This window comes from Aplysia californica, unplaced genomic scaffold (assembly GCF_000002075.1).
Source record: "Aplysia californica isolate F4 #8 unplaced genomic scaffold, AplCal3.0 scaffold00116, whole genome shotgun sequence".
Taxonomy (NCBI): domain Eukaryota; kingdom Metazoa; phylum Mollusca; class Gastropoda; order Aplysiida; family Aplysiidae; genus Aplysia; species Aplysia californica.
The window spans coordinates 1,283,791-1,297,352 of NW_004797386.1; the positions used below are offsets into that span (position 1 = coordinate 1,283,791).

At 38.9% G+C, this 13,562-nt stretch overlaps 1 protein-coding gene across 1 annotated transcript in view; it reads left to right on the plus strand.

Annotated features, from left to right (window-relative positions):
* The window catches only part of LOC101849917 (GDP-fucose transporter 1), a gene marked incomplete in the record, with an annotated part of 11,845 nt that extends 9,325 nt beyond the window's left edge, over positions 1 to 2,520 (plus strand). The window contains 1 exon segment of the mRNA XM_013081117.2: positions 1,252 to 2,520. Within this exon segment, the coding sequence (XP_012936571.1) occupies positions 1,252 to 1,512 (261 nt within the window).
* Between the last annotated feature and the right edge of the window lie 11,042 nt (positions 2,521 to 13,562).

Consider the following 13,562-nt stretch of genomic DNA (forward strand, 5'->3'; position numbering starts at 1 on the left):
AACTACAATCGAACCTGTGTAAGATAGAATCGCAAGGGAGCCAGAAAAACAATTCCTTCTTCGACATTTTGCGTCTTAGAGGGGGAGGGGGAGGGGGGGGGGGGTTCAAAGGCCCAGCCGGTGGGAGCAAGGATCGCTTTCCGATCGGCTGTTTCCGTTAAGGCAGGTTCAACTGTATTTATGTTGCAAGTCTAGTGAAACTCTTACGAAAACTAAACGATAACGCAACAGGAAAGCAATTTCTGATGTATCTCTCTCCTAAGACAGTCTCGGAAGTTTCTCTGATCTATCTCTCTGTACTGTGAATAAGTGGGTGGTTGGCAGGTGCCCTGGTGTGGTTTGCTCTTTCTTTCCTCTCAAACAACCATCGTCTTTTTCTCTCCTCCTCCTTTTTTATGTTTGTTTCTCTCTTGTAACACCTCTAATCTTCGGCACTTATATGACCTTTTTGTGTTCCCCCCCCCACAAAACTTTGTATAATTTCTGATGCATCTCTGTTCCATGTCAGTCTCAGAGTTTGTAATCGATCTCTCTGTCCCGTGAATAATCTCTGATATATCTGTGGATAATCTCCTATGTGTCTGAATAATCTCCTATGGATCTCTGTCCTGTGAATAATCTCCGCTGTGTCTGTGAATAATCTCCTATGGATCTCTGTCCTGTGAATAATCTCCGATGTATCTCTGTCCTGTGAATAATCTCCGCTGTGTCTGTGAATAATCTCCTATGTATCTATCTCTGTCCTGTGAATAATCTCCTTTGTATCTATCTCTGTCCTGTGAATAATCTCCTTTGTATCTATCTCTGTCCTGTGAATAATTTCCAATGTATCTTCTCTGTGCTGTGAATAATCTCCTATGTATCTATCTCTGTCCTGTGAATAATCTCCTATGTATCTATCTCTGTCCTGTGAATAATCTCCTTTGTATCTATCTCTGTCCTGTGAATAATTTCCAATGTATCTTCTCTGTCCTGTGAATAATCTCCGATGTGTCTCTGTCCTGTGAATAATCTCCGATGAGTCTCTGTCCTGTGAATAATCTCCGATGTATCTCTGTCCTGTGAATAATCTCCGATGAGTCTCTGTCCTGTGAATAATCTCCGATGTATCTCTGTCCTGTGAATAGTCTCTGATGTATCTTTGTCCAATGACAGTCTCAGAGTTTCTGATCGATCTATCTTTCCTGTGAATAATCTCCGATGTGTCTCTGTCCTGTGAATAATCAATGTATCTTCTCTGTCCTGCGACAGGTGACGTCCCCTCTCACCCACAACATCTCGGGCACGGCCAAGGCCTGCGCTCAGACGGTCCTGGGCTGCATCTACTTCGGCGAGTCCAAGACGGGGCTGTGGTGGCTCAGCAACATGGTGGTGCTGGCGGGCTCCGGGAGCTACACGGAGGTCAAGCGGCGCGAGATGAAGAAGCAGCACGGGGAGGCGGTGGCCGCAGCGGTCAAGCAGGTGCAGATCGTGGAGCAGCTGGAGGACGGGAAGAAGTCGGTCTCTTCGTAATTAGCAGAGGAGAGATGCGGTGGGGCTGTATTATTCACGCTCTCAGAATAACAGGGTTCTAACTGCATGCGTTGTCGTAGAGATTTTAGAAAATGGGATTCAAAGATTTACCCTCACAGCTAAAATGGTAGGATTCTGAACTCCGTGATGATTAGTTTTGAGAAAATGGGATCCGAAGATTTATACTCTTACAGCTAAAATATTTTACACCTTATTCGTTATGTGTGAATTAAAAAAACAACAAATATAGGTAAGATTTTCTGAAAAGCCTTTAACACAGCGTGCAGGGCACCTGTGTCAGTAATGTGTAGTGTGTAACTGATTTCTGGCAAACAAGTTGAGGTAGAACCTTGTGGTTCTTTCTAAGGGCACATCATATTTACAGACAGAAATGGTGATTTTGTATCTTCATCGACGAGTAAAAAGGGAGGGAAATGGAGAATAGGGACTGATGCTTTATTCTCTCTGATATTTCATTTCCCTCCCTTCCTACCAGTACAGCAAGACACCTGCCAGAGCGTGACAGTAATGTCGAGACTTGATCTGCTGTTATAGATATGCTCGATCTATTCTATTATTCTAATAACGTTGCTACAGCTTTAGAAGGTACAAAACATTATGGAACGACTGCGAGGGCCGCCAAGTAAACTATGGCGTATAAACTTTCATTTTCAGAAGGGAGCCTAATGTCTGTTATGGCATTTATTGTAGGCTCTCTTATGAAAATGAAGCTTCTCCACCCAAAACGCTTCAAGAAAATCCGTTTTTTTGTCTCTCCTGTTAAATTTGAAAAACATGACTTACCATAGTTTACTTGGCGGCTTCGGTTTGAAAGATGACAACAGGGTCGTCAAATTTATTTGTGATTTGTGAAGGAAACAATTTGTAATACGGTAATATAGATGTCTCCTCCCTTTCACTGCCACCACAATCATATTAATTTGACCCTCATTTCATTAATTCTTTTCAAATAATGTTTCTAGTATTTGCAATCTTTTTGGGTTTCCCTGAAAAAAAAAATTTGGGGGGAGGACTCGATGTTTTTGTCATTTTTGGCAAATTTCAGTAGCATAGTAAAAATAATTTTCTATGCTCGTAGTGTTCAAATTCATTGTACACTTTGATTATTCATCAATTTATTGTGTTTGAAGATGAGTATTTTTACTTCTTGATTCAATGAGGGATTTATTGTTTTTTTTGGGTCATTTTTATACGTACTGGTAATCTTTGTTGTGATTGAAGCATGAGTGATACCTTATGCAATGTGTAGTTGATAGAGAGGGATATGTATATACATGATATATATATCTGTTATCTATTTGTGTCATATATATATACGTGGCACGACGCGGTGGAATCAGGCGCTTGTCAATTTTTGGGCATTTGGAGTAACTGGTATCCTCTTAAAGCTTGTTCGTTTGCCTTGCTTTTGATGAAAAAAAACAACCTATTTATCTTTCATTCAAGTCGAGATATTTGTGATCGAAGAAGGGGGAGTCACCTGGTTTCGGAGGTAAAATTGACTAGAAAATGGCCGACAAAGTCAGATAACTTCAGTAGCTTGAAAGTCTGAAAATTTACATATTTTGTGCCTAAAATCAACGTTTTTCAGCAAAATTCTCATGGAAATGTGTTGTCATATATGGACATATAAAAGGTGTTGAGCTAAAAAACGAAAATTCGATAAAAATTGCCAAACCAGCAGCTAGAAAAAGGCCCATTTCTTCGATTTTGTTATTTTGACGAGCGCCTGATTCCTCAACGATACCTCACACATATAATTGTGAGGATGTTCATGCGTTGGTTGTTACGGTGATAACTTGATGTGGTGTGTCTTCACTTGCTTGAAGCTGAAGCTGTTTTATTTCTGCCAAAATAGCATTGTGGGTGTTGAGAGAATAAGGAAGGCTGTTGAAAGAAAGAACGAGAATGTCGGAGATGTGTTTACGTCTGTCTGTGGGCGTGAACATTTTCTTTGATTGCGTGTATGAGTTTCAAGTTCTTGATCTGTGCTTCATCTTCTTACCCTGTGTAACTGCTGGGCAGTTTGTGCAAAGTTTAACTGTGGGATGCGGGGACATACGGTATATGTGTGTGTGCCTAAAGAAAGGTACCAAAAGTCGAAATTTGACCATTTCGAGTCAAGAGTGGTACCTTATAGGAAATTCAATGCTGAACACAGGAGGGGTTTTTGAATTTTTTTAGATACCTCAAGTAGCTTTTTGAGATACTCCACCTTTTGCGAGGTAGGGTATAAAAATATTATTTTGAGAAAATGAGCTTTTAAGTTAAACAAATGTGAGGACACATACAAACTTTAAAAAAAACATTTTAAAAAAATGCATTTATTCTTGGAAAATTCATTTCCAATTTGGCATTCAATTGGTATCAATCATGAATGGAATTTCAATGGTAAAACATAGCAGGGAAGAGAAAACGTGCTTCAAGAATAGATTTTAACACCTTTTAAAAGCAGTTTTCATTATTTTTTATTATACCTTACCCTCAAAATAATTCAAAATAAAATATTTGAAATAAAATATTTAGAAGTCAAATCAAGGAAAACCCTTTGAGCACATTGTAAAAAAATGGTGGATCTATCATTTTTTTGGAAACACATTTTGGTAAAAAAAAGTGATTTTTGTCATTATCAGCCTGTAGCTCGAAACGGTCTGGGGCGACTTTTGGTACCTTTCTCTAGGTGCACACACATATGTACAAGGATCCGGTCGTGTGTCGTGTGTGAGTTCACAGCTTGTTGGTGCTCTTGATTTGCTTTGGTCACATTCAGTGTGGAAGGTAAGCGTGTAGTCTGGGAGTATGATGATGCCTGTGTTTTCTTTTTTTTAAATTTTATAAAATGCCATTTTTTTATCAGTTGATACAAGTATAATATTAACCTTTTGTACACTGCTAATTTATTTGTCAACTTACACATTTTCCTTTGCTTGTCAGTATTGATTTGCCTGCACCTTTGTGCTGCGAGAGGTGCTGGAAATTTGCGGAAAAGTTTGATACAATTATTTTGCTAGTTTTATTTTTTATTTTTGCGTGTTTGAAAATGAGTTCAAAGAATAATTCTTTTGTTTAATCAAAAATTTATTGATACCATGTACAGTCTTGTTTTACTGTTGTCATAGCGACTGCTCTTTGGATGACTTAGTCAAACATCACGTTTCAAAATGGCGTATGTCTGAGTTTTACACTAGAATTAGTTGTGTAGTGTTCATCTTTATTTCGTTTTTGCTTTGCTCAAGTAACATCGACCTCCTGAGGGAGAACAAGAATGGTTGTTGTTATCATTCTTGAATAAGACTAAAACCGCGTATTTTTGTACTCTTTCGTTTGAATGTTCTGCTATTATGGTTGAAATTTTCTCAAGACGTCCGCTAATCAATAATCTCTTTGTCTGTTCAATAATAATGTGTTATATTTATTTGTTTTAAAAAAATGATGTAACCCTGAGTTTTCAACGTTTGTTTTGCTTTTTCTTTTTTTAGATAGAATTGCCAAGATTTTTTTTATACTTGGTTTTGCCATTTGATGCTTTTGTTCTTAAGTGACTTGTTTTTTGTTTTCAGCTCATGCAAATTTCTCTTGTGTGCATTTTCTGTCCCGCTGTGTTTTGCCAAAATACTTACAAATTGTCCATATCATTCAATATGTACTGCCATTGGTGGATGGTTGGCAGGAGTTTTGGTGTGGTCTACTTCTTTCCTATCAAACATCTATCGTCCTTATCTCCCCTCCTTCTTTTCTTTGTATGTTATTCTCCAGCTGCCCCTCTAACCTTGGGCTCTTATATGACCTGTTTGTGTTGCAAGTTCTGCAAAACTCTGTGACTAAAACTAAAAACTAAAACTTACCGGCGTTGTATGTTTAATTCATCATCGAAATTCCGTTGAAAAATATGTTTGTTCTTGCCTTTTCTTTTGTCGTAGAATGCCCAAACTGACTGTTGTAAGGAAGGACATGGGTGGTTGGCGGGTAGGCTACTCTGTTGTGGTTTGCTCCTTCTTTCCTATCAAACATCTACCGTCCTGATCTCTCCTTTTTTTATGTTTGTTACTCTCTTGTAACACCTCTGCCTCTAATCTTCGGCACTTATATGACCTTATTGTGTTGCAAGTGCCGTAAAACTCTTACTTATAACTAAGGAAGGGCGACAGATCGTCAGGGAAATTTGTTTAGCCAAGGAGGCATCAGTGTCAGCGAGACTTTTAATGATATTATACTTTTAAAATGTCAATCTGATGTCTTTTAAAAATTGTCAATCTAATGTCTTTTTTAGGTCAATCTGATGTTGTTTTTTTGTGTGTTTTCTGATGTCTTTTTTTGTGTCAATCTGATGTCTTTTTTTGTGTCTCTTCTTCTTCTCTTTCATCTTTTATTTTTAATGGACCCCCGGTCTCCAGTGTGAAGGCTGCTGTTTCCTGCAGGTCTTCCAGGCTCTTGTAGAGTTGTGGGTCTCCCATCTTTTTGAGGGAAAGTAACACCAACATGTATGCACCCAGTTACTATTATCCACTTATATCGACAGCCGATGTATCGACATTTTGACATATCAATTATAAACATTTTCTCTTATATCGACTTTTTTTTCCGGCCCACTCTGCTTTATCGAAATGCTTCCTGGGTACCTGGCGAAGCCCACGAACATAAATGGGGGAAAAAAGCCGCACTTACGGGCAATGCATTAGTTCTCCCCTTGTTTTTTCCTCTTGGGCTTTAAAATTATATTTTCATTTGTCGACATATTTTTTTATCGACACTAAATCCACTTCCCAAAGCATGTCGATATAAGCGGATTATACTGTATTTCATTTTGTTGCTCACTCGAATCTCATGGACCCAGGGTGTAGTTAGATTTCTTTATTCTAAGTGAATTATTTTATAGACTAAAGGTCAGTTACTTGTACTCTGTCGTCAGGTGTGCGGTACCTATCTTATACTGGTATGTACAAGAATGCGTAAATCTAGACCAAGCTTCGGAAACAGATGCCGTGCAGCAGATGTATGCCTGAGCATGTTTAACCCTCCAAGTGTGGTTAATAACTAGCTCGAGGTGTTAGAGGAATCTCATGATCTTACTGTATTATGTAGGAAAGTATTTTAGATCAGGCAAATCAAGAATGTAGTAAATGCCATACTTACTTTACTTTTACTTTTCCGATCCAGCGGCCATCTGAGTTCAATAAAGGCCACTAACCTATCCATTTTCAGAAAGTAGAATGTGAATAGAGAGTAGAGCTTATTTGTGAAGGAGTTGAAATGTTTGGCGATACCATATATAATTATATGTAAAAAAACTGTATAAGCAAACTGAAATAAGGATTCAGATTACGTCTGATTAAATAGCGAGGGTGGCCACAGAACGATACTTACATCCGATTTAATCAGCCGTGGACACAAGGAGGGTTCAAAATGTCGGCACCAAAAATACAAATCCTTCTATCTCACTGTGATTCTTGACCCCAAAACAGAGTCAGTGGCTACTTTCTCTACAATTTGTGATACAAAATGTTTATCAAATTTACCAGCATTGTGCGTAACATTCCTTTCAGTTTCATCACCTGAAAGATTGCAATTCCTCATGAGATCTATCATCATCACCATACTGCGTCATATGTCGCCTCATCTCAGGTGTCACGTACTGTATGGCAAGACCTATTGTAGTCCATTTGTACGGTGTGGCACGTCTCATTAAGCTGTCATCTACCACCATACTGCAAGACCTATTCTGCCATCGTAAGCTGACAAAGCGTCGTTTTTTATTTTGGCGCCAAATTTATTAATTTGTTAAATCAGTTCCCCTTTTTGTGTGAAAAAATGAAATTGAAATTATGGCTTGTTTTTGAATAAATTCAAATTTCGGAATGACTCTATTTTAAAATGGTTATACTGACAAAAAAACTTTTCCTCGAAACTACTCTGAAGAAAAAAAAGGCGTTTTGTCAGCTTACGGCAGTATTGTATTCCATTCGTAAAACGTGACATATGGCTTCATTACAGTTGTCGTTGACCATATTGCAAGACCTGTTGTTGTTGTTGTTGTCCAGTCGTGCGTTGTGAGATACTTCACCATATTAGGGCTGCACTATTCCTTATTGTGTCATATGTTTCTTCATTAGACTGTCCCCGTCGTTTTATGCTAGAAAAATTCTCAAATTAAGCAAACTGAGCCCAAAAATGTGAAATTATGCGATTCTGTTAATTTTAACAAAGAATGATAAAGGAAAATAATCTGAAATTATGCGAAAAAATGATCAAATTTTGCTGTATTATGCGGGATGCATAAAACCAAGGGGACAGATTAGAGCCATGCTGATATAACATGCTGTACGTTCCGTTGCCTCTGCAGATCTGTTTCAGTCTGTTGTCTTTGTGGTCCATTGCCTCGCAAGACCTATAGACTAGTATAGAGTTATTTTTACTATTTTCTATAGTACTATAGCTAAAAGTTTAGTTTAGCTTTCATGAACCCAGTTGCCGAAGTACCTTGCCTGGTCTGAGAGACCAAATTGTAGACCATACTGTCTAGCTCTCAGCTCTTTTCTTCTGCAGAGATATTGTAATTTATAACATTCTTTAACAAACATTTCGCTATTTTTTTATCTCTGACAATGGTGAACTGATTAATTTATGTCCTTCCCAGTCCTGGCATCGGACCTTGGGAAAGACACTTTACACGAATTTCCCATTTGGCTCAGTCCTTTCGGAGACGGACGTTAAACTAGGAGTCCCCGCCTCTTAAATAACCTAATAGTGTTGATAAGGGCGTTAAACCCGTACCATTTCACCATTTCAGAGATGAAATGGAAATAAACCGCCCCACATTTCTTCATCCGCACTCTGAATCCTGTACCTCATTCCACGATGAATTGATTGAGTGGTACCAAAAAATTTCCTAGTCCTACTTTCTGGCAGACTTTGTGGGTGAGAGACCTCTGGTGGACTTGGGCTTCACTCCGCCTCGTTTGCTTTTTGGCCTTTCAGCAACTACTAACATGAGCTGCCAAGTTTCAGGGTAAAAAAAAAATAAAGAACTGCCAAGTTTCCGGATTAATCAGGATTTCTGAAATTGTTTGGATGTTGCCCGACTTCATGCCGATTGTTAAGAAGTTGTTGCACAGTTGCACTTTATTTATAATATACAGTCTTCTTTGTACGAGATGTACATGTATTATTTTAGGCGTTGTGATCCGTAAATTTCGAGTCCCTGTGTGTGTTTCCACAGGGTCCAAAGAATTCAGGATAAAAAAAAAAAAGTCAGACTGACTGTAATGTTAGGGGCACTAATAGTTTGGGAAATTTTTTTAGTAGATGTGGTGACAGAGAAAAGATCAAATGTGGTACAACGCGGTAGAATCAGGCGCTCGTCAATTTTTGGGCATGTGGAGTTATTGATATCATCTGAAAGCTGTTTCATTTGCCTTGCTTCTAATGAAATAAATCTCCATCTATATTGAGTAGAGGTCAAAATATTTTCGATTGAAGGAGTAGTCGCCTGGTTTCAGTTGTGAAATTAGTGAGAAAATGGCTGCCAAAGTTTGATAACTTCAATAGCTAAAGAGCCAATCAAAACTGAAAAATGACATATTTTGTGCCTTTAATCAATGTTTTTCAGTAAAATTCTCATGGAAATGTGTTTTTATATATGGAAAAAGGGGTTAAGCAAAAAAATTTAAATTTTATAAAATCTTTCAAACTGGCGGAAAAATGCCTTTTTCTCTGATTCCATTATTTTGACGAGCGCCTGCCTGATTTCACCACACTGCCTCACAAATTATATTCTTCTAACACGCAAGTAAAAACGATACGAGCTTTCTTTTTGCTGCTTTTAGTTTACTTCTGTCCGACTTTTCCTACATTTATATGATATCTGAGGTATAAACAGGGTGTGTGTTGTGTAGAAAGCACTGCTTGTTCTGTGTGAGGCAATGACCGATGTCATTCCATGACGTTGTGTCGCAGACAAACCGAGGTTTGCCCCACAGCTGATGGGTATTTTTATGGTCGCTGTTAAGCACAAGGGAGCTATCCCGAAAAATGGTGTTTTGAGAAAATCGAAGGTAAAGTTTTGGCCCCTTGTTCAGTTTCTTTAAAAGACCAGGAGAGTTTTCTCTATAACCAAACCAATATACACACCAATGAAACCAAACTTCTCCTATAGGTAGGGCAATGTCCACTTTTGGTGTAGGTCAAGATTTCTGGAAACCCCCGAAATATGGATTAGCCCACTTGTCCTTAAAAGTTACCCATATAAGGGTGAGAGTCATCATATCACAAGTGACGGTATGATGAAATCACGTATTGTGCCAATCTGTCCCCGTCGTTTTATGCACCCAAAACATTCTAAAATTATGCAAACTGAGCCGAAAAATGTGAAAAATTATGCGATTCTGTTAATTTTAACAAAGAATGATATTGGAAAAGTGATCAAATTTTGCTAAATTATGCAGGATGCATCAAACCACGGGGACAGCTTTATTCAGATGGTGGCTTTATCTGGAAAAACCCCTGGGAAACTGATGTGGGCGATTGTGGAGTGATGCTGACAATATTAATAATATATTGACATAACTATATATATATTTGTTGTACATAGATGGGATTGATATGTCCTGATTTGTTAATGAGGGATTCATAATGAAGGAATAAAAAGTTCACTATCTTGATATAATCTTGGCTTGATTGTTTATTTTTTTGTTTTTGTTTTTGTTTATTTTAAATTTCAATTTTTGTTGGTGGATGGTTGCAGGTGCTCTGGTGTGGTTTGCTTCTTCTTTCCTATCAAACATCTATCGTCCTTTATCTCCTCTCCTTCTTTTTTATATTTTTTACTCTTGTATCACCTCTAATCTTCTTGTGCTCTTATGACCTTATGCAGTCGTGAGCGCTGTAAAACTCGTACTAAAACTAAACAAAAATAAAAATTTTTGTTGTGTAGTGAATGAGGTTCTTGCCTCCTCTGCTGATTCTGATACCTATCGAAATTGTCCACGACGGTCTACCCATTACTGAGGGTGAGAGTGGTTGTCTTAGGCAGGAGAACATCTTAAACTGTCGTTCTAATCATTTTTAAATTGTGCGGGGGTGGGGGGGGGGGGGTGGAAGAGTGGTTGTTTGTGCTTCCGACTCTTCCTGTCCGGGCCTTCCAGAGAGATACAACTACTGAGCAGAAAGACTGAGATCGTTGATTAAGAATTATCCCCACTCAGGAATCGAAGTTTGCTCGCCTGCATGTGACAGTGAGGCGCCTAATAATATTAATAATAGTAATAATATTAATAATAGTAATAAATAATAATAAATAGCACTTGTATAGCGCATGTCCCCACTCGAAAGCAAGCTCTGTGCGCTTTACACCATATTTTTACTCCAGCAGACCATAGAACACTCAGAAACATTCTCAGCTTCCCGGGAAGCATACCATGCAAGCAGCTGGTTAAGCGCTCAAACACTAACAAACTGAAAGATCTTTCACTGTCTATAGCTGGGTACCCATTCCCACCTGGGTGAAGTGGGGAAAATTCGTCTAAAGTGTCTTTCCCAAGGACACAACATCGGGCCCGCGGATCGAACCCCCAAACCCTCAACCTCACGATTATGAGTTTGGTAGCCTAATCACTGGGCCACCGACGCCAGCTAACTGCTACACCACAGGCGCTGGTGATACATCGGTCATATATATAGGTCACGACACGGTGGAATCAGACGCTCTTCAATTTTTGGGAATGTGGAGTTATTAGTGTCATCTGAAAGCTTATGCATTTGCCCTGCTTTCAAAGAAACAAATACCCATCTCTATCTTGAATAGAAGTCGAGATAGTTGCGATTGAACGAGGTGCTGTCGACTCGTTTGAGTGGTAAAATTAGCGAGAAAATGGCCGTAAACGTTTGTTAGCTTCAATAGCTTGAGAGTCCCAGAAAACTGAAAAATTACGTATTTTGTACTTTTAATCGTTTTTTTCCAGTAAAATTCACATGGAAATGTGTTTTCATATGGACATAAAAGGTGTTGAACAAAGAGCAAAAATTCGATAAAAATGGCCAAACTGGTGGAAAAAATACCCGTTTCGATTTAATTATTTTGACGAGCGCCTGATTTCACCATGATTCCTCTCTCACATGTTCATGGACAGCGATCGCACACAAAGTGTGAAGAAAAACACACAAGCTGATAACCCCTGAGGTCTACACAGTGACCACAACAGACAAAGAAAGAAAGAAAGAATAAAAGAACACAACACATCAGGGTTCTTTGAGGTCCTTTGCAGTACATCTATTTCTGAAAAACTATTACATTTTACACAATAAAAACAAGATCAAAGGTGTCAAAAAGTGACCTGATTTTGAAAAATTATTACAATAAGCACAATAAAAATATGTGTCAATTGTAAAATCAAAAGTGTCAAAAAGTAATCCAATTTCTGAAACAGCGCATTTTTCTTATTAAACTTATTATGTATGAAAGAATGAGATTTTCAGCAGTTTCACTTCAGCAGTGCAGGAAGAGGATCTACAACTACAATCTACAACAACATACAACACATTAGACACTCGTACATGTGGGAATGGTCAACAATTGCACGTATTTGGAATGAAAAGGTGAGTGGAACAAGCCTCATCTTAACCCGTACTCTGTCCACCTGAGCCGAGACTGAGTCCACCATTTCGGAACTTCACGGTGACCGTAAAGATGGTTCCAGCAGGGAACGGGATACAGGGTGCCAACATCCCTCGTGACTCATTGGAGCAGAGGAAGATAGGACTAATTCTAACATTACTTAAATGCAATCCCACATCATCACCACCATTATTTAGTTTCTAAAATCATCACCGCTCTCAGATCAACGACCTACATCTACAAACCTGAAATCTCTATCTACTATTACAGTTACTTGTTTCACTAAATATGCACGTAATACACTATTGGACACTATCAGTATCATACGCACTTTTTTTCTACTAATCAGATGGCATCAATCTCATATAAAAATGGGCAAGGGATTAACCCCCCCCCCAAAAAAAAACCCAACAAACTCTTACACTGTCAAGGCCAGGCTATTCTTAGCCCTCACCTCCCTCTGGCTAAGGCAACTGGAGCCCATGACCGTTCAGGCCCAGCCAACACCTACTGCGCCCCAGTCTGCAACTTTCTGTACACAATAAAACATTTCTATACCGCTTTTGTTGAAAGTTTTAGATGAGATCTTTACTTTGCTTACTTTTGCGATCCAGCGGCCATTTGGATTCTAGCCCTTCAGCCTGTCGACATGGCAAAGAATTTACAGGTTTTTATCATCTGTGTTTTGTCGCTGTATAAAGTATTTCCGACATCTAGGGAGGTGCTTCGCAGGTCGCAAAGTGCAGGGCAGCTAAAGAGATGGGCAGTCAGGTTGGGTATCCTAGCGAATCCTATTTAGGTAGGAATTCAGTGGGATGTGCTGCTGTGTTCGCAGGCGAAATAACATGTAGGATATTTTTCAGAGGCAAATGGATAGATAACAGTAAAATACCCGACTGGGTTTTAGTTTTTTAGTTTGAGTAGCGGTTTTATGGCGCTCGCAACTGCATAAAGTCATATGACAAAAAGATAGGAAAGAAGAAGCAAACCACACCCAAGCATCCGCCAACCACCCACTGACTGGGTTTGAGGTGGCTGGCGCCCAGGGAGGAAAATGTACGCTACTGTGTTAAATGTTAGGAAAATGAAATAGATACTGAAAAAGCTTGAAATTGCACCGGGCAGAATATCTTTCCTCTCCATACTGTAGCAGAATATCTGTCCTATCCGCACTGTTTATCACTCTACTGCAATGTGCATTTCCTAAGAGGACACAGCCAATTCTACACCACTTTTATCATATTAACTTGCAGCTAAAGGGATTTGAAAACATCATATGAACTATTATGATACACAAACAGTACATCATAAACTTCAACAAAGACATTTCTATAAACATGATGTCCCTGCCATAGCCTAACCTTACAGGTGTCGACAGGTACATTTAACTCTTTAAACCCCATCGGACACCCAGCGTCGG